This window comes from Pavona decussata, unplaced genomic scaffold (assembly GCF_977016875.1).
Source record: "Pavona decussata unplaced genomic scaffold, jaPavDecu1.1 SCAFFOLD_516, whole genome shotgun sequence".
NCBI lineage: Eukaryota > Metazoa > Cnidaria > Anthozoa > Scleractinia > Agariciidae > Pavona > Pavona decussata.
The window spans coordinates 74,619-96,491 of record NW_028145828.1 but is presented as its reverse complement, the minus strand read 5'-3'; the positions used below and the strand labels follow the sequence as shown (position 1 = coordinate 96,491).

At 41.4% G+C, this 21,873-nt stretch overlaps 2 protein-coding genes, 1 long non-coding RNA gene and 1 pseudogene across 4 annotated transcripts in view; 3 read left to right on the top strand and 1 right to left on the bottom strand.

Annotated features, from left to right (window-relative positions):
* LOC146450006 (contactin-associated protein-like 2) overlaps positions 1 to 21,873 on the top strand; it is a 96,647-nt gene that overhangs the window by 24,701 nt on the left and 50,073 nt on the right. The window lies entirely within an intron of this gene.
* LOC146450009 (uncharacterized) overlaps positions 1 to 21,873 on the bottom strand; it is a 71,187-nt gene that overhangs the window by 9,580 nt on the left and 39,734 nt on the right. The window lies entirely within an intron of this gene.
* LOC146450017 (uncharacterized) lies at positions 6,323 to 13,180 on the top strand. Its single transcript, XM_085100900.1, has 4 exons — positions 6,323 to 6,329; positions 7,656 to 7,907; positions 9,829 to 10,479; positions 11,041 to 13,180. Exons 1-4 carry the CDS (start codon positions 6,323 to 6,325, stop codon positions 12,180 to 12,182), a joined length of 2,052 nt encoding a protein of 683 aa, XP_084957026.1. The 3' UTR covers positions 12,183 to 13,180.
* Positions 15,047 to 18,244, top strand: LOC146450016 (uncharacterized; annotated as a pseudogene). The gene is made up of 3 exons (XR_014860417.1): positions 15,047 to 15,311; positions 15,610 to 16,224; positions 16,514 to 18,244. The product of XR_014860417.1 is annotated as an uncharacterized LOC146450016 (transcript).

Below are 21,873 nucleotides of genomic sequence, written 5' to 3'. Positions count from 1 at the left end.
GCCAGATGCCCCTACACTTGTTGACCAGACGGTGGAGGACGAAGTGATTGCTATCACGACGACCAATGGTCAATCAGGAACTGATGAAGGTGCATTTAATCATCTGAATAGCTTAGTTAATGTTAACGATCCCCGACCACAGAGTCTCTTTACCAGTGTTTCAGTACCTCTTACGACTAGGGTTAGTTCCAAGGTCAAAGCAAAAATTTGGGCGAATGAGTACATTAATTTCGCGACCTTATTGTCCGATTCACCTCAAGACGAGGGGAAATATTTTTTAGCAATGTCCCCGTCATTAGGTTCATCGAGTCAACCGTCACTGACGCTTGAGCCCTACCACACTTCCAAGCGAATTTCAACTATCTCCCAGTGGGTTTCTGCCTTTACCATATTTGTTTCTGTGTATTCGGAACGAATTTCTAACAAAACGGCACAGTTGATGAAATACTGTGAGGTGGTGCGGGACCTGGCTTCAAAGGCGGGTGATTGGCATTGGTACGATGAGTAATTTCGCTATTTGAGGCAATCGTCGCCAGAACAATATCCGTGGGATCAGATTCACTGGGAATTGTGGTTAAGGGCGTCTAATACTTTTCGCCGACCGCAAACGCAAACGCCCACCAACAAACGTTTTCGTTCTCAAAGATTCCCTAGAGGCACGTGCTGGGCTTTTCAAGCCGGTAAACACTGCTCAGGGTGCCAATTCGAGCACGTGTGTTACAAATGTGGTGAGAAACACCCAGGAGGGCAATGCTCCGCTCCTTCAACCAAATCCAGAGGTCCAAAAGGCAAGCGAGATATCCCTCAAGCAGCGGGCTCTGCACAGCAAACCGGTCACACCAGTAAGCGTTGATCGGCTTGAATTCTTGTTCGATGGGTACGATACAATTTTAACACAATTTCTTGTTGAGGGATTTCGTTGCGGTTTTAGGGTTAATTATGTTGGTGAGCGTTTTGCGTCTGATTGTCCTAATCTTAGAAGTGCCTTGGAGCAACCAGAGATCACTAGTGCTAAATTACGCAAGGAATGTGATGCAGGGAGAATTGTCGGACCGTTTTCAACTCCACCCTTTTCCAAATTTCGTTGCTCCCCATTGGGCCTTGTTCCTAAAAAAGATCCATCCGAGTTTCGAATGATACACCATTTATCTTTCCCCAACGGTTCTTCAGTTAATGATTTCATTCCTGATTATTGTTCTACAGTGCAATATGCATCTGTCGGGGATGCGACAAAGTTCTTGAGACGTTTGGGTAAAGGTTGTTTTATGGCCAAAACAGATGTTAAATCTGCTTTCCGTATAATCCCTATTCACCCTGCTGACTATTCCTTGCTTGGTATGAAATGGGATAACATGTATTATTTTGATAGATGTCTCGCTATGGGGCTTTCAAGTTCTTGTGCTATATTCGAATCGTTTAGCACGGCTCTCGAGTGGTTGTCTGTGAATCATCTCGGTGCTTGTGCAGTTTTACATATTTTAGATGATTTCCTGTTTATAGCCAAAAGCGAAGAACAGTGTCGGTCTGACCTGAACAATTTTCTTACAATGTGTAATTACTTGGGCGTTCCTTTAGCCCCAGAGAAAACAGTCGGCCCCGCAACTGTGTTGCAGTTTGCGGGAATCACGCTAGATTCTGTTCGCCAAGAGGCGCGCCTCCCAGAGGAAAAGCTGCTTAAATGTCGTGCGATGTTACAGGATTTTCAAGCCCGGCGCTCCGTTCGCCTAAAAGAACTTCAGTCTTTAATAGGTTTGTTGAATTTTACGTGTCTCGTGGTTGTTCCCGGCCGAGCTTTTCTTCGCCGTATGATAGATCTTACAAAAGGTGTTAAAAAGCCTCATCATCACATTCATCTGTCGAGGGGAGCTCAGTCGGATATTATGCTCTGGCTTAGATTTTTAGAAGATTTTAATGGGCGCTCTTTTTTCTTCAGTGACTTTTGGGAAACATCCCAGACCCTACAGTTATATACGGATTCGGCGGGATCAATCGGTTTTGGGGCAGTTTTTGCTAGCCACTGGTTTCATGGCCTTTGGCCGGACACTTGGAAAACTTATAACATCGCGCTTTTAGAACTTTTTCCTATTGTCCTTGCAATTCACATCTGGGGGTCTCTTATGACAGATAAATGTGTCATATTTTTCTCTGACAATGCCGCTGTTGTCGAAATTATCAATAACCAGACATCCAAACACCAGGGTATTATGGTACTGTTAAGGGACTTAGTGTTAAGCTGCCTTAGACATAACATTTTCTTTCGCGCCCGCCATATTCCAGGGTTAGCCAATGCTCGTGCTGATTATATTTCACGTTCCCAGGTCGCAAAGTTCAAGGAACTTTCGCCAGACACCGACGAGTTACCGACAACAGTTCCCGAGAACCTAATGCCGAAGAGTTGGGCGCTCAGTTAAAAGGTCTTTTACATTCCTCCTTAACTAGTGGTTCTCGACGTATGTACCAGCGTGCGTGGGTCGTATTTCGCCAATTTTATGCGCAATTTTATGGTTGTGCAGACCCTCAGTTACCTTTGCCTCCAACTTGTATTCCTCTTTTTATTTCATATCTTTCTTTTCAAAAATTGGCATCTTCGACTATCAAATCGTATCTTTCTGCTATTTCCTATGTACACAATATTAAAGGTTTGCATGATCCTACAAAATCGTTTCTTGTTGAAAAGCTGTCGACAGCTTTGAGCCGTCAGCAGCCTTTGGACATCCGTCTGCCCATTACTCGACCTATTTTGCATGAGCTACTTCGTTCTCTTAGCTTCTCTAACTCTTCGGCATTTCAGCGTTCTCTGTTTTCGGCGATGTTCCTCGTAGCATTTTACGGCCTTTTCCGTATAGGTGAACTGGCTACCAAGAGCACGCGATTCGTGCGTTCCGTCATTCAGTACAGTGATTTGACATTCTCGTTTGGTACTGACCCTGATGGCCCGCCGCAGGGAGCGAAGATTACTATTCATGAATATAAGCACAACGCCAGTCGGCACCCTTTTGACATTTTACTTGCACGGGATGTTTCTTCCCCCTTTTGCCCAGTGACAGCTTTTTTCCAATACTGCAGGGTTAGGGGGGATCGGCCTGGCCCGCTTTTTTGCCATGCTGATCAAACTTCCATTTCTGTTCACCAATTCCATATCGCCCTTCAACAGTGCTTATCGTATTGTGGTTTAGACGCAAGTCGTTACAAGGGCCATAGCTTTCGTATCGGTGGCGCGTGTCATGCGGCGGACAGAGGATATTCTGATGCGCAAATCCGTGCTCTTGGTCGGTGGAAATCAGACGCATGCAAAGTTTATTTGAGGTCGGAAATTCTTTACGCTAATTGAATACTTTACATAGGTGTTGACATTTGGTAAGTAGGTCAGGCAATTGGGCTGCTACTTGCTCGAATTTCATCCCCACACTGTTTCCTACCGTAATGCAGAATTCCTTTAGTGGTAATGCCTGCTTAGAAGGTCAGACATTGGGCTGCTTATTTGCAGGTTCTTATATCCTAATTTTACCTGTTACACTATTTCGTGCCTTAAAGTTATTGCAACATAGGTCAGACAAGTGGTGGTCGGTTGATATCGCTTGATGTTATCATATTATCACCTTTTTTTTATTGGATTATAAGTACAATTTTACTTTCTTGACGCTCAATGTCACTGTTCAGACAAGGGCTGCGGTTTCATTGTCGATATCTATATGTTATAACTGGTGGTTATCATGTTAGCAAATTTTTCACGGATTTAGTAATTTAGTACGTTTTTACTTTCTGGTCGCTCAATGTCACTGTTCAGACAAGGGCTGCAGTTGCATTGTCGATATCTATTTTATAGCTGGATGTTATCACCTTTTTTCACGCATTTAGTAATTAAGTATTATTTTACTTTATAGACGCTCAATGTCACTGTTCAGACAAGGGCTGCAGTTTCATTGTTGATATATTTTACAATTTTATACTTTAAACGCGAGCTTTGCTTCTTTCGTGGTTTTGTGGGGCTTCAGCCACAGAGATGTGGCTGGTGGCGTGTTTTTGTTGCCCCACTTTGTATCAGTTACTTATTAATGGATTTTTACATATATCGCTGTGTTGTGTTTCTGTTACATTTGATCTTATTAAACCTGCCACAATTGTGGCCAGATTTATCCAACACAGGTGTTTGTTTCAATAGTCTTGTATTAATGTAAGTAGCCGGGAATTCAAGCGAAGCTCGCGCTAAAAGTTGGCCTTGTTTATCACCTGCATTGATATAAAACCAGACATTATGCTAGACACAATGTAATTTATAGCAAGGCATGGTGCTCACATGATAATCCGTTGGGTAAGGCTGTACCAGGTACGCCAAATCTAGCCAATGGGATATGGGGGCGTTGTCTCGGGTATATTACGTCTAGTTTCAATGCTATTCTTCCTTCTCTCCTTTGTCATCGATAAGGAAAGATCACCTTGGAGTAAAATCTTACCCGCCTCCTTCCCCTTCTCCTACCAACGGATTATTATTACTATCTAATATTTGTTTAAATTTCCTTCTTGTTATATTCGTTTAGTTGTTTGGCGTGTTTTTGTCGCCCCACTTTGTATCAGTTACTTATTAATGGATTTTTACATATATCGCTGTGTTGTGTTTCTGTTACATTTGATCTTATTAAACCTGCCACAATTGTGGCCAGATTTATCCAACACAGGTGTTTGTTTCAATAGTCTTGTATTAATGTAAGTAACCGGGAATTCAAGCGAAGCTCGCGCTAAAAGTTGGCCTTGTTTATCACCTGCATTGATATAAATCAGGTTTGGGCAGGCGAGACACACGTTGGGCGAGAACATTTTTAGGTAATTTTATCACTGTTCACATTAATCGTTTCACTCACCTGTCCTGGGCTGGTAAATCGCTGGATGGATTCCAGTTTGGGTCAAATATGATCACCACATTGGCTCCAGTAAAGTTCAGTCCCAGACCTCTGGTCAGCCTTAGTGGAAATCAAACAAAGAGAGATACGGGGGTCGAGGTTGAAGTCTCGCACAAGGCGTGTTCTGTCAGCAGGTTTGGTTATTCTGTCCAACCGGCTATATACCAGTCCTTTACTGATCACAAATTCTTTTAGAATATCGAGAAGCAGAAAAAAAGGTAAATGATACTGATAGCTAAGTTAATCGCTTGTCTGACGTTTGCGTCACTTAAATGTGGATGGCGGCGATTCGTCCACTTTACTACAGGTCTTGTTTAGAAGGTGTTACAATACGATATAAAATAACACAAGTAATAATCAAACATTAGGAAGTGAGTTCGAAGATCGCGATCCCAGGCTCTCTCTCCTTTGCCAAGTTGGTGGTGATGTCATCCGCCCCTGCACAATCTGCGGGGGGTGCCAGAGATCCGTTAATTGAATAAACGTTGTCCCATACAATCTTGACTCCAATCTGTATTGGGAGTGCGTCCTTTCTCCGTCGAACGCAGTAAAATAGAAAACATAAAATAAGTAAATGGTAATTTCAATGGCACAACCACAGAGTGGCTTTTCGCTCACTGTTTCCAGGTTGAATTTGAATTTGGAAATGTTGGTTTTTTTGGAGCGAGGAAAACCGGAGTACCTGGAGAAAAACCCTCGGAGCTGAGACGCGAACCAACAACAAACTAAGCCCACATATGGCGTCAACTCCAGGAACCGAACACGGGCCACTCTGGTGGGAGGCAAGTGCTCTCACCACTCCGCCATCCCTGCTCCCCCAATATTTTCAATCTTTTAGTTATTTCCCCTTCAAAAAGCTGCAAAAAATAAAACTGATTTGTAAATATCCAGACGCATTACCCAGCTTTTTGCTTAATTGATTCTTTTCCTCCTATATCATACCAAATCACCAAAATCTGAACACTCTTCAAATTTTATACGCCTCACTAGATTGAACAGCTAGCCTTCAACTTTAAATGCTTCATGTATTCGCTTTGATATACAAACCTGTGTTGATCGTGAAAACTGGAAGTACTTTGCTGCGTTCCTCGTGGAACATTCCCATTAGTTTTTTCTAGTACTTTCATTTTGCCACAGTACTTTGGATCATACAGCAATTCAAAAGACGACATCTCCGTGCAACCTGAAAACTCGGGATATCTGGCAAACACGTGTAAACAAAGATCTTTAGCCTGAGGGAAAAAAATGATTCAAGGAAACTCGATGAATTACCGTCAACAGCAGAGCCATTCGTGTTTTCTATAGCTACGATAAGTTTAAAGAATGGTATTTTGCAAATCAATTGTAAACCGCCTTTTTTGTTTGACCGCTGGAACCTACCTTTTCTTGTTCGTCCAGTGTTTGTTTAACAGTGGGCGCCAATAATGCGGCGTGATTGGCCACTTTTAGAAGCAGCTGAAAAAATCACATGGCTACAGTCTTGATGTCTTCACCATTAGAGCTGAGCTGTTAAGAAAACAACAGATGTTAAAAATCACTACACTTCAGAGAACGTAATCCACAGATACAAAACTTATAACCACCTACGCACAGCATAACAAACCGCACCACAGAAAGGACTGGGGTTTCTAAAGAAACTGTGGTGCTGCGTCGGTGGGGAGAAGAAACGAATGTTTGGTTTATCAACAGAGTTGATAACTAAAGGTAAATTGGCCACAGTAAAGAGATTCGATAATAAAGCGTTTACCCTTGTTATTACACGGTCATACAGAAAACGAGAACAAGAAACATTGATAGAAGACCCTTACACTGATCATTATTGTTGAACTATAACTAGTGTTGGATTTCTTCATTGAGCTTCTTTTTGTGTCCGTGTCCAGCCGCGAACGGCTCAGCTTATAAACTAAGAGTGTAAAAGGTTTTATTAAACAAGCCTGAGTACTGGCCAAAAGTTTTCATTAAATGGTCACTATTAAAGAAATATTCCTAGAGCTCGCGTTGGATATGAGATTATATACAGCTAATGAAGCGCTTTGCGCTTCGTTAACTGTAATTATCTCGTATACAAAAAGCTCAAATGGAATAATTGTTTAATAAAAAGCAACCAAGAAACTAGCTATGTCTTCCTGATTTCATTTTGCAAGAACGACCACAAGAAGATTTAATAACCATTATTTCTCGGCCGTCATGGTACAGAAAAGAGAGAGAAGAACACAGAATTCAGCTTAGTCGGTTAATTTTTAGGATTTCATCCACAGACTGAAAAGTAAGAACCACCATTGAAGGACAATAAACGGAAACTGAAACTGAAAAATTGTCAGATGGATGACCTTTTCAAAATACTAAAAGGGAAATACCGCATCGGTCTTTAACCCTTCAAACTTCTGAATGGGAAATCACCGTTCATAAATGACAAATTACCTTTAAATTTCAACAGATATTTTACAGTGACGTGATAAAAGTGTAATCCGACAGTTGTTTTCTTTGCTAGTGAACTCGTTTGACCTCAGTAAAATGATATACTTCCTATGACACTGAATCTACAGAACAAGCCAAAACACGATTTGATATATATTGTGGATCCTTAGAAGTTAATCAATGAACCTCGCACGAAAGGAAAGGACTAACATATCCTAAGCACGAACTACACCACAGTGAACTGGTCTCAAGGCCGGCAAAGAACACAAAAAAAGTCCTCTGAAAATATATCAATTGAGAAATTTTCTGTGGCAGTCGCGACAACAATGATAAAACAAGATCAAGACGAGAAGCGTACAGACAGATTCCGCAGCTTGTGTTCCATGTCTGGCTTGCTGTTGTCTGTTGTGTGTTGTATCGCACTTATTCACGTGGAACTCAGAATACAAGAACATTATCGACTGATGTCACACTCAGTAACAACATGTGATCAGTTACAGACACAAATCCTTCGTAAAGTACAGCAGAATTACGAAAGATGGCAAAATGACAAAGACAGCCATTCACAAGGTCATTGGCGGGAAACAAGAGGTAAATACGCTCCTGTCGCTGACATTTAAAAAACGTTCGGCATTCTTGGTTGTCTTTAAAGTCGGTTTACTTTTTCACACAGTTGTGCAAACATTTGTAACCCAAATTTAAACTTTGTCGTTCTTATTACACGGGATGCCCGCAGGGCAGGCCGTGTCTAAAATTGGGCTTGGTATCTTCGTCGTATTTTTTTTCTTCCTCGTAGCTTCAAATCTGCACATTAATTACACGGAATACCCGCAGGGCAGGCCTTGTCTAGGTTTGGGTCGGGTGTCTTTTTTTTCTTCATCGTAGCCACAAATCTGCACATTAATTTATTCATTAAAATATGTCCCTTCCTAGTAGGGATGTATTGTCCTGATTGTCTTCAACAGAAGCGCCTCAATCAAAATCTATTATTTAGGCACATATCACGAGAGAGGGGACCCACTCATCCCTTCCTGTGTGACGTCAAATCATCATTTGATATATTCATTAAACCTACATTAAATTCTGCCCTCTCCCAGAAGGAAACTCTTGTCCTGATTGTCTACAACAAAAACAGCCCATTCAAAATCTATTATCAGCGCGTATATCACGAGGGAGGGACTCACTTATCTCTACATGTGTGACGTCAAAGCAAATCATAATTTAAAAGGTTTTTTTCGTTCAATGGCGGCCACATGTATGAATTTAAGACTCTGATCTGCCGTTTTGAGAAAGAAAACAATCGTTTTTCAAGCAGTAAATCGAAATAATAACTTCTAAGTAGTACTCGACAGTTTAAACGTTGGAAATTGGGAGAGTTCACAGCGAAGAAACTACGCTTTAATAAACAGATCGAATAATTCAACGCGAAGGAAGGCAGACCAGTTCAAGTGATAAAATATCACGCAGTCTCTCTGAATAAAACCAATCAATTATTTCAATTTCGAAGGGAGGACAGTTTTTAAAAATCTGGGGTTATATTAAGCATTCCGTGTAAAATCCATTTGGGAGCATCTTGTTTATGCATTAAACTCTGCTCTCTCCTGGAAGGGATCTATTGTTCTGATTGTCTTCAACAGAAACGGCCCAATCAAAATCCATTTTCGCCGCGTATATCACGAGGGAGGGGACCCACTCATCCCTACCTCTGTAACGTCAAAGCAAATCATCATTTGAAAGGTTGTTTTTCAATGGCGGCCACATGTATGAATTTTTAAAAGACTCTGATCTGCCGATTCAGAAAGAAAACAAACCTTTTCAAGCGGTAAATCGAAATAAAAACTTCTAAGTAGTACTCGACAGTTTAAACGGTGGAAATTGGAGAGTCCAGCAAAGAAATGACGCTTGACCAACAGATCGAATAATTCAATGCGAAGGAAGCCAGACCAGTTTGTAACTGGGTTGTCAGATTGCTAAGTGAGAACCTAACTACTAACCTAACTACAGAAAGCATTTGGTAAGAAGAATACCTCGTGCTTTATACGGACGCTTTGATCCTTACGTTTTCACCGTTAATTTGGAGACAGAAACTGTTTCTACATTGATTATTTTTCAATAGTAAACGTAATTTAGATCGGCTTATCTGTACCCAGCGGAGTCATGACGTTATTGCAGAGTAATTTCCAGTATGATTTCCAATAACTCAACGATAAAGTATCACGCAGTCTCTCTGAATAAAACCATTCAATTATTTCAATGGCGTAGGGGGATAGTTTCTAAAAATCTGCGAAGCATACAATGGGGAATAAATGGGGCTACATTAAGCATCTTGTGAAAATGCCATTGGGGGCTTCTTGTTCATAAAGAAGAATTGTGGCTCTCAGCCAAGATAGCGTTTCAAATATTTTAACCTTGGCTCGGTTTTAGTAAAGATGTGTCAGTTTATCCTTCTCAGTATTCCTGTCCGTATTTTAAGTTTGTTTACACCTTTTGATATTAATTTTAAATTTTCAAGGGGATAAAGGCACTAGATCAAGACAAAAACGCGCTTCACCCGATGATTCACAGCAATCTGTCCAAACAGCTTTTGAAGTGAAACTGCTGATCAAACAGGAGCTTCGTCTGCTGGTAAACCAAATCTGTGCCAGAGATGAAACGCTCTGCCGCTCAGGACCAAAGGGTAACACAGGACGACGAGGGAGACCCGGAACCCGAGGGAGACAAGGTCCCCCAGGGAGACCCGGGCCAGAAGGACCCCCTGGGAAACACGGACCAGTAGGGCCTCAAGGAACAATGGGGATAAAAGGTGATCTCGGAGTGCCGGGTGAGCCTGGTCCCGCGGGACCAAGGGGCCCACCGGGAATGAAAGGCGCCAAAGGTGAGCCTGGCCAGTCCATCTCGGCTCCTTCTCTGGTGCAGCGTCCAGTTGTAACGAGAGCCAATGAAAGTCAAACAGCCATCTTGAAATGTACAGCACATGGTAATCCACCTCCAAAGGTCACGTGGTCGAAGCTGAATTCTTCACTACCGGCTGGACGTCACGGTATTGAGCCCAGTGGCGCTCTGATTGTGAAGGACGTTAGACCTGGAGACGACGGAGTTTACAGCTGTAGAGCTGAAAACTTGTTGGGAAGCGTCAACGCTGCAGCGAAACTTAGTGTGCAATGTAAGTTATTCAGTACGCTTTTGTCTTCCCCTGCGCCGTTTCTTCTGATATTTTCTAGAATCTGGTTTTGCGTTGCTATTAATTGCAATGTAATTACTATGACAACAGGTATATCGATTAAAATGCGAGTAATTTGAATGCTTCAGATTGACCACAGGAATCCAAAGAGGGATATAAAAGCTTGTATAGCATCATAATTTGATCAAAAATTAAGTAAACAACGAGACACAAGCCTTCGTTTTCCGCGGACAAGCCTTGTCACTGTTATGTCGTCACAAGACTCACGGTCAAAACCTAGGCACGGGCACTAAAATATTACCGATAGGGGAACCCTTGTGTAACCTTTGGCTCGCAACAAACTACACACACCCCCTCCCGGCAGTGTGCAGTATTGTACCAGCGACCTGTGTATGGTTGTGGATTAACCTGATTTTTTTCTTTATCGGAGCAATTTTCTCGCTGCATATGCACTCGTTAGCCCTGATCAGTGAATCAACCTTATCGTGAATCTTATTAAACTATATTCTGTACAATCGATTTTTATCTTTTGTTTTTTGACAGTCACCCCTCAGGTTTTGTTGTCATCCAAGGACGTCTGGGTACATGAACAACAAAATTTCACCATCGTCTGCAATGCTACCGGTCAGCCGCAGCCGAACATCACATGGTCCAAACCATTTGGGGGTTTGCCAAAAGATAGAACTGAGGCGATGAAAGGAAACCTAACGATCTACAAAGTGGAAAAGAAAGACAGAGGAACATACATCTGTAAGGCAGAGAATATTTTGGGATCAGCAACAGCCTTGGCTCAACTCACGGTAGTTTCTCGTCTGCGATTCAAAGTCCGCCCTCCTCAAGAAGTGACTCCTGTGATTCGTTCAATCCTCCGTCTGCCGTGTGTGGCCGAGAGTGACCTGAGAACTACAATCAACTGGACAAAGGATGGCAAGTCTTCACTTCCTGCAAATTCAAATGTTTTGTGGACTGGAACACTGGTTCTTCAAGACATCAAGAAATCTCACGAGGGATATTATACCTGTAGAGCGACTAACGCACTGACAACAGTAGAAGCTAAAGTCAGAATCAATTCCCCAGTTGTTACTTCCTGTTCTGTGGTAAGGAAATATGTCAGCAGTGTAAGCGGAAATTACGTCATTGATCCAGATGGCACAGGAGGTCTGGCACCATTTACAGTCCACTGCGACATGACTGACAAGAATGGAGTTGGTGTGACAGTCATCAGTCACGACAGTGAAAACAGAACGTACGTGTATAATGGCTACTATTGGGGCGGTCAAGGCAGCTACTCACGTGATATTCACTACACAGGAGCGAGTCTGTCTCAACTGGCGAGTCTCACCAGAGTCTCTTCACACTGTGAACAGTTCATCAAGTACGAGTGTTTCCATTCTAGGCTGTTCCGACATGGAATGGGCTGGTGGGTGTCACGTGATTCTACCAAGATGACGTACTGGGGAGGAGCATCTGTTAGTGGTAAGTGCGCATGCGGGATGACCAACTCATGTGCAGGCTCCCGTTATGGTTGTAACTGTGATATTGATGACAATGCATGGCGTGAAGACAGCGGTCTCCTCACTGACAAGACACGTCTTCCAGTTAAACAGCTCAGGTTTGGAGATACTGGTAGCGGCCACCAAGGTTTCCACACACTAGGAAAATTGAAGTGCTATGGAAGAGTATAACCATCGAAGTTGGAACGTAATGACCAAACCAAAACATTTCTAAGAGCAAGTCAGCCCTTTACTTTGAATTATTATCCGTGAGGGATTCTCTCTAACCTGGAGAAAATGCTGAAGAGCAATTACTCAAATGACAGTCATTTTAATTACTACTTAGAACTAGCGCTTGCCTTCTTGACTGGAATCAGCTTTCCCTTACAAACTTTTAGCGCTGATGGGAATCTTATGTATACGCCAACCTCAGTATTATTTTGTAAATCTAGAATAGAAGCTACTCTGTGCAGGCGATTTACTGTCTCAGTTGGAAGACTGTAGTTGATTGACTGACTTCCACTTTATATCCAAGAGTAAGATACAATTGTGGCATTGTCGTAAGTAACACAGAAAGACATAAGCGATTATTTTTCCTTCCCAAATGTGGTAAAAAAAAAGTTGTTAAGCGGTCAGTTACAGTAGTTTTGAACTTTGGTATAGCAATATCAGGGAAACAAACCTTAAACCTTTGGTTCACGAGAACGACTTATGATTTTGCTAAAACGATTATTAATATCATTATCTAGGCAACAACTCTCAAAACCTTTCGCTCGCGAAACCGAAAACCATGATAGCTTTTTTAATCTGATTCACATGACCAACAATTTTTGCTAAAAGTATGATTAATGAAAAAGAGACTGTGACGTCCTTTATTCGTTTTTTCTCGTTCAATAAAATGGTGTGACTGTTATCAAACCACTGCCCAATTATGTACCACGTGATGAGGTATATCCAATGAAAACGCGCGGAAATTAATGGCTTCTCGGCCAACTGTTTAGTTTTTCGTAGAATCTATCAGTCTATCCTCCGATATACCAACCGCCAGAAGGGGTTTATTTACTAAATATAGCATGGCTGATAGACCAATCAAAACCCTGAAATTTGCTTTTACAATGATCCAGGTTTTCAAATTAGGATTATATCGACAGACTTAGTAGCAAGAGCCAGTACTACAGAAAAGTACAGATTAGTCGGCCAATTTTAGGATTTCATCCACAGACTCAAAACTAAGAACAATCCGTTTTACAGCACGATAAACGGAAACAGAAACTGGACAAATGTCAGATGGATGACCTTTTCAAAATACTGCAAAGGAAATAAACTGCACCGGTCATTAACCCTTCAAACTACTGAATGGGATATCACCGTTTATAAATGACAAATTACCTTTGTATTTCAACAGATATTTTACAGTGACGTGATAAAAGCGTAATCCGGCACCGGTTGTTTTCTTTCTTAGTGAACTCGTTTGACCTCAGTAAAACAAGATGCCTATACTGGCAGTTACGCGAGATGCATTTATTCCAACTGTATGCTTCGCAGATTTATAAAACTATCCTTGCTAATGGAATAGTTTGAGTCACGACGATCGCGTTACGTTGTTTCCCTTGTGTTACGCGACTCAGACTTTCACCGGAAATTTCTGAAATTCCATTACGATAACGTAAGCTTCTCAATGACCTCTTTTCAGTCTCGCATCGTGGTCTAAGACTGTCAAACAAAGCACGATTCCTTCGCCAGGAACTCTCCAATTCCCACCGTTTTAAAGGTCGAGTGCTTCTTAGAAGTTATTCTTTCGATTTACCGTTTCAAAATTGTTTATTTTCCGTTTTAAAACGGCACACTTGAGTCCACAACATGTTAACAATATGGCGCCACCAATTTAATCCAAGATTAATGAATAAATCAAATGATGCTTTGACGTCACACAAGTAGGGGTGAGTGGGTCCCCTCTCTCGCGATATACGCCACAAGACTGGATTTTGATTGGCCTGCTTTTGTTGAAGACAATCAGAACAATACATCCCGAGTAGGAGAGGGGAGAGTTTAATGAATAAACAAGATGCCTATACTGGCATATACGCGAGATGCTGCGGCTGATTCGTTTATTCCAACTGTATGCTTCGCCGATTGATAAAACTATCATTGCTAATGGAATATTTTGAGTCACGAAGATCGCGTTATGTTGTTTGCCTTGTGTTACGCTACAGAGGATCTCACCGGAAATCTCGAAAATTCCATTAGGATAACGTAAGCTTCTCAATGACCTCTTTTCTGTCTCCCATCGTGGCTCGAGACTGTCAAAGAAAGCACGATTCCTTCGCCAGGAACTCTCCAATTTCCACCGTTTTAGATGTCGAGTGCTTCTTAGAAGTTATTCTTTCGATTTACCGATTCAAAATGGTGAAATTTCCGTTTGAAAACGGCACACTTGAGTCCACAATATGTCCACAACATATGGCGCCACAAATTTAATCCGTTTTTAATAAATATATCAAATGATGCGTTGACGTCACACAGGTAGGGGTGAGTGGTCCCCTCCCTCGCGATATAAGCGACAAGAATGGATTTTGATTGGCCTGCTTTTGTTGAAGACAATCAGAGCAATACATCCCGAGTAGGAGAGGGGAGAGTTTAATGAATAAATTAATGTACCGATTTGTGACTACGACGAAGAAAAAGAAATCGTCCCGTTTTTAGACACGGTATGCCCCCTCAGGGCATCCCGCGTAATTAATGTGCCGATTTGTGGCCACGACGAAGAAAAATAAATCGTCCCGTTTTTTAACACGGTATGCCCCCTGGGGGCATCCCGCGTAATTATATACTTCCTGTGGCAGTGAATCAACAGAACAAGCCAAAACACTTTCTGATATATCTTGTGGATTCTTAGAAGTTAATCAGTGAACCTCGCAAGAAAGGAAAGGACTAACATATCCTAAGCACGAACTACACCACAGTGAACTGGTCTGAAGTTAAGGCCGGCAAAGAAGACAAAAAAGTCCTCTGAAAATATTTCAATTGCGAAGTTTAATGTGGCAGTCGCGACAACAATGAAAAAACAAGATCAAGAAGAGAAGCGTACAGACAGATTCCGCAGCTTATGTTCCATGTCTGGCTTGCTGTTGTCTGTTGTGTGTTGTATCGCACTTATTCACGTGGAACTCAGAATACAAGAACATCATCGACTGATATCACACTCAGTAACAACATGTGATCAGTTAGAGTCACAAATCCTTCGTAAAGTACAGCAGAATTACGGAAGATGGCAAGATGACAAAGGCAGCCATTCACAAGGTCATTGGCGAGAGACAAGAGGTAAGTTTCGCTCCTGTCGCTGGCATTTTTAAATCATTTTAATTTCACAATATTCCAGTATTCTTGTCTGTCTTTAAACTCAGTTTCTTTCAGACAGTTATGCAAAAATTTGTGCGCCAAAATTTAGACTTTGTCGATATTCCTTAAAGAGGAACTCGGAGAATTGTGGCTCTCAGTCAAGAGAGCGTTACAAATATTTAAACTTTGGCTCGGTTTTTAGTAAACATTTATCATTTTATCATTCTTTATCTCTTTTCGTATCATAAGTTCGTTTACACCTTTTTGATATTAATTTTAGATTTTCAAGGTGATAAAGCCATCTCGTCAAGACAAAAACGTACTTCACCCGATGATTCACAGCAATCTGTCCAAACAGCTTTTGAAGTGAAACTGCTGATCACACAAGAGCTTCGTCTGTTGCAAAACCAAATCTGTACCAGAGATAAAACGCTCTGCCGCTCAGGACCAAAGGGTAACACAGGACGACGGGGAAGACCAGGTCCCCCTGGGAAACATGGACCAGTAGGGCCTCAAGGAACAATGGGGATAAATGGTGATCTCGGAGTGCCGGGTGAATCTGGTCCCACGGGACCAAGGGGCCCACTGGGGATGAAAGGCGCCAAAGATGAGCCGGGCCAGTCCATCTCGGCTCCTTCTCTGGTGCAGCGTCCTGTTGGAGCGAGAGCCAATGAAAGTCAAACAGCCATCTTGAAATGTACAGCACATGGTAATCCACCGCCAAAGGTCACGTGGTCTAAGCTAAATTCATCGCTTCCGGTTGGACGTCACGTGATTGAGCCTAGTGGCGCTCTGATTGTGAAGGACGTTAGACCTGGAGACGACGGAGTTTACAGCTGCAGAGCAGAAAATTTGTTGGGAAGCGTCAACGCCACAACGAAACTAACTGTTCAGTGTAAGCTGCTCAGTATGCTTGTCTCGTTTCAGTCATTTCTGTCAAACGCGCACTTTCTTCCAAGTTCCGTTTTTGTGTGACATTTTCAAAGATCTGGTTTTGAAAAGCCGTTTATTGCAGTATAATTACTGTGGCAAAATATAGAGAAATTAAGATGCGATTGACGGTAATGCGTCAGAATACCCGGATTGATTTGTTTTGCATAGCGCGCATACATTCTAAGCGTTAATCAATGAATCAACCTTATTATGAATCTAATCATACTATGTTCTGTGTCCCCTTTTCACAGTCGCTCCCCAGATTTTGTTGTCATCCAAAGCACTGCTGGCAGAAGAAGACCAAAACGTCACCATCGCCTGTACTGTTACTGGTCAGCCGCTGCCGAGAATCACATGGTCCAAACCATTTGGTGGTTTGCCAAAAAGAAAAACCGAAGTAAGTAACGGAAAACCTAACGATCAACAAAGTTGAAAAGAAAGACAGAGGAACATACATCTGTAAGGCAGAGAATATTTTGGGATCAACAACAGCCTCGGCTGAACTCATGATATTTTCTCGTCTGCGGTTCAAAGTGCTTCCTCCTCAAGAGGTGACTCCTGTGATTGGTTCAACTGTCCGTCTGCCGTGTGTGGCCGGGAGTGACCTGAGACCTACAATCACCTGGACAAAGGATGGCAAGTCTTCGCCTCTTGTTGACTCAAATGTTTTATGGAATGGAACACTGGTTCTTCAAAACATCAAGAAATCTCACGAGGGATATTACACCTGTAGAGCGACTAACGCACTGACAACAGTAGAAGCTAAAGTCAAAATCAATTCTCCAGTGACAACAACAACAACAACAACTCCAGTTACTGCTGCTTCCTGTTCTGCGATAAGGAAATACGTCAGCAGTGTAAGCGGAAATTACGTCATTGATCCAGATGGCACAGGAGGTCAGGCACCATTTACAGTGTACTGCGACATGAGTGACAAGAATGGAGTTGGCGTGACAGTCATTAGTCACAACAGTGAAAGCAGAACTATGTGAAGGGATATAGCAGTCCAGGTAGCTACTCACAGGATATTCGTTACACAGGAGCGAGTCTGTCTCAGCTGGCGAGTCCCACCAGAGTCTCTTCACACTGTGAACAGTTCATCAAGTACGAGTGTTATAATTCCATTTTTTTAAGAGGTGGAGTGGCCTGGTGGGTTTCACGGGATTCTACTAAGATGACGTACTGGGGCGGAGCATCTGTAAGTGGTAAGTGCGCATGCGGGACGACCAACTCAGGTGCAGACTCCCGCTATGGTTGTAACTGTGATAAGAATGACAATTTTTGGCGTCAAGACAGCGGTCTCCTCACTGACAAGACACGTCTTCCAGTTAAACAGCTCAGGTTTGGGGATACTACCGGTATCGAAAAAGGTTACCACACACTAGGAAAATTGAAGTGCTATGCATAGCATAAACAGTGACGATAAAACTCAATGGCCAAACCAAAGAAACAAAGAATTAAATAAAAGTTACTGAGAAAAAAGTGGACACTTTTTACTTTGAATTATATGATGTGATTCCTGTGAGTAATTCTCCCTAACCTAGGTATAATTCTTAAGTGCTATCACTTAGATGACAGTTATTAAGTAGCGCTTGCCTAGAATTAGTTTTCCCCAAAACAACTCTAAAGCACTGATGGGAATGCAACGTATATGCCAAGCTTAGAATAGTTTTGTTAATCAAGAATAGAAGCTACTCTGTGTAAGCGATTTACTGACTCAGTTGAAAACTGAATCAGATTAACTGACTTAGATCCAAGTGTAAGATACAATTGTGGCATTCTCATATGTAACACAGAAAGACAAAAGGGAGTATTTTTTCTTGAGCTGCGCCGTCTCATTTAGTTCTACATAATTCTACCTTTTCAGTCGTTTTCTAAGTGTCAGTAGGTTTAAATATGTATTTAAAGTTTCTTATGAGTGTGTCTTGTGGTTTCTTCAGCTTGACTATGAGGAAGAATTTTATTAATAATACCAAAGTAATTCTGAGGCCAAATGTTGTAAATAAAGTTTGTTATTGTTAAACAGTCAGTGACAGTAGCTTTGAACGTTGTTATAGCAATATTAGGGCAACAAATTGGCTCACGAAAACAAACACCATGATAGGGATTTATAATGATTCACTTGACCAACAATTTTGTAGAAAGGATTATTAATTGGAAAGAACCAACAACAGGAATACTCTGTCTTTCTCATTGTACTAGTTTTCTAAATTCACTTCATTATCGTATTAGTAGAATAACATCTTGAAATAAACATACTTCAACACCAACCGAAGTAATCTTCATATACCATGTGATATGAGGGTTTATTCTCAACAAGCTCTTCTTCATTACAGTTTCTATAACACTGTAAAAACTAAAGCACAGTAAGGTCTCAAACTCTGGTCAAACCCGAGTCACACTGACGGTGCTTCCAGCTTATTTTCTCTGCCATGGACGCTTTTGTATTTTATTGACATATTTCATCAAATAGAAGAAAGATCCTCGCAATTACTATGCAACTTAAGCAGTTGCGAAAAGAAAGCCTGAAAAAAATTCAGGCTTGAACGGGATTCGAACCCGTGACTTCTGTGATGCCGGTGCAGTGCTCTACCAACTGAGCTATCAAGCCAACTGGGAGCTGCTTATATTGTGAGTCCGTAATATACCCGTGAAGGATGAATAAATGAATGTAAATATATGAAAAATATATTTTGAATTGCGGATGAAAGATCAAATAGAATTTCTTTTCTCATGTGCTTAAGTTGCGTACTAACTGCGAGGATCTTTCTTCTATTTGATCTTTCATCCGCAGTTCAAAATACATGTGTCATATATTTACATTCATTTTGACATATTTCAGTTGGTAAATTAAGGTTAGTTACCGAAAGGAGAGTCGTCGAAAAGGAAAAGACACAGTTTTTTCCTATTTGGACCGACCTACTAGGCCGGTAAATAACCGGTGTATTTTTGCTAAATTCGATTTTTAGGCGAAGGAGTATCCCTGTAATTTAACTTTCTTTTCAAGAAGACGTGGAAGTTAAACTGGGAAATTCATAATTTTATTTTGCGCATCATATTGCTGCTGCATTTACAATTAAAAAAAATTATTTAATTAAATTCAAATTACGGTAATTTTTTTCGAAGTTACTGCTGAGACAAATTTGTTAAATTGGTGATTTATAGCCAAACAGAAGGGTGAGTCTGGCTCCCATTCTTGGTTACCGTGACCGTGGTCAAGAGATCGAAAATTTTGTCTGCACCCGAAACCAATCAGACCGTAGGACACAGCCATCTAAGCGTCCCATCTCTTTAACATGGACGCGTTTTTATGGTCTGACTGATAGCGTTTTAACACGGTTCCTTCAATCACAAACTCGCGCAGCAAGTACCGCACTTCTCTTCATGACCCTCCCTAAAACAATTGCCCCTCCCCCGCCAGTAGTAAAGCGGAGTTCCGGCTACATCGCCCCTTTTACTTATTCTGCTGATAAAGGACGCATTCTTTTGGGAAAACCCTGGATATTCTTATTCCGCTTCACGAATAACAAAATACGCAGAATATCAGTTCACAAAAGAAGGCATTTTAAGACCTAAATGAACTCATCTAGAACAGAGGTAGGTTTCTTCTCCTTGATAGTATCTTTCTTGTCTGTCTTGTCCATCTGTTTGTTTTGTTTTGTTTTTTATCTCTACAACTTTTTACTTTCTTCACAGTTTTATCCACTTTCTCACTTTTCCCAAAACCTCTACAAAAACTAGTTGACAAAAATTCGTCCAAAAGTGACACTGAAATAACCGAATTATCATCAACGGATGAAGCTTGAAATTCAACCGCGTGTTCCCTGTTCCATTCCCACGCTGATGAACGGCTACAGTTTTCGTCTTCTGCTTGCAGTTAATTTCTTTGATTAAGTTGACAGTCCTTCGCTTCAGTTCTACAGGTCCTCGGATTTACATCACTAACACCATCTTCGATTCTGTTCAAAGCGTTGAAAGGATCATTAACTTTAATCACATGAGTACTTTTCTTCAAACTTGCTTCTTGTTTCTCTTGAAAAGAAGCTGTCGAGCAACTTTGATTTCTAAAGTGCAAACTGCATTATCGTCTAGCTGATGAATTTCACGTCTCTCGAGATTTGCGTTACAAATCTCCTCTTTCCCAGGTAATTTCACCTTCGTTCTATGCTTCTTCAAATTTAGCTAAATTTCTTTTAGACCTCTTGCGTACTTCATAGCTTTCGTCTGCTCGAGTTTGCTCCAATGACCGCTTAGCCACTTCAAATCTTGTCTCTCGTTGTCTGCAGCGAACACAGACCTCTCTGAACCAGCTGTAAAGCAGGACAGACCAGACAAAACCGGACTTTTGTCCACGAAAAAGCGCTTCAACATCTCCCACCTTTCAATAACGCTATCCGCGACGACAGCCTTGGCAAGATCGGTTTCCGAAGAAAATCCGATGTTGATCCGACGAGAACAAGAAACATTGTAAGAATACTTTAACAATGATTATTGATGAATTAGTGTTGGAATTCTTTATTGAGCTTGTTTTTGTGTCCGTGTCCAACCAGCGGCTCAGCTTGTAAACTACAGTGTAAAAGGTTTATTAAATAGACCTGAGTACTGGTCAAAAGCTTTTATTAAACGGTCACTATTTAACAAATACTCCACCTGCAGCGCGTGTTGGATACGAGATTCTATGTAGCCAATGAAGCGAATAGCGTTGAGTTGACTGTAATCATCTCGTATACAACAAGCTCAAGTGGAATAAAAGTTTTATTAAAATCAACCAAGAAATTTGCTATGCCTTGTATACCTGCCAACTCCCACGCATTATGCGTGAGTCTCACGCCTGCGGACTTAAGACATCGATCTCACGCATCAAGGACAATTTCTCTCGCCTGACTCACAAATCCGGACGAGTTGTTCAAAAAACTTCAATTCATTTCAGATTTGTTATCTATTATTTCTTAGCTCCTTATAACAAACGCAAAAGCTTTCAAATGTCTTTAATCCGTTCGAATCGTAAGTGTTCAAAGATCGTCGGAATATCGTCGGACATTTTCGGCAACGTTCGGAAGTCTTCGGAAAATCATTGGAAATCTTCGGAAGTGGGTCGGACCTTTTCGGAAATCCCGGTCATAACGAGACAAAAGTCTCTCGCGTTTGACTCAGAAAAAGTTGGCGGGTATAGCCTTGCTGACTTCGTTTTCCAAGAAAGACCACAAGAAGATTTAATAACCATTATTTCTCGGCCGTCATGGTAAAGAGAAGGGAGAGAAGTACAGTAAAATACAGCTTAGTCGCCAATGCGGTTAATTTTTAGGATTTCATACGCGGACTCAAAACTAAGAACCACCGTTTGAAGCACGATAAACGGAAACTGAAACTGAAAACCTGTCAGATGGATGACTTTTGCAAAATACTGCAAGGGAAATATCGCACCGGCCTTTAACCCTCAAAACTACTGAATGGGATATCACCGTTCATAAATGACAAATTACCTTTGTATTTCAACAAATATTTTACAATGACGTGATAAAAGCGTAATCCGATTGTTGTTTTTTAGTGAACTCGTTTGACCTCAGTTAAATCATATACTTCCTGTAGCAGAGAATCTACAGAACAAACC

What these genes read in the sequence shown, in the direction of transcription:
- LOC146450017 (XM_085100900.1), top strand. An exon ending in TCATTGGCGGGAAACAAGAG is followed by an intron (nt 7,908 to 9,828) that starts GTAAATACGCTC and finishes TAAATTTTCAAG; the next exon opens with GGGATAAAGGCACTAGATCA. An exon ending in AGCGAAACTTAGTGTGCAAT is followed by an intron (nt 10,480 to 11,040) that starts GTAAGTTATTCA and finishes GTTTTTTGACAG; the next exon opens with TCACCCCTCAGGTTTTGTTG.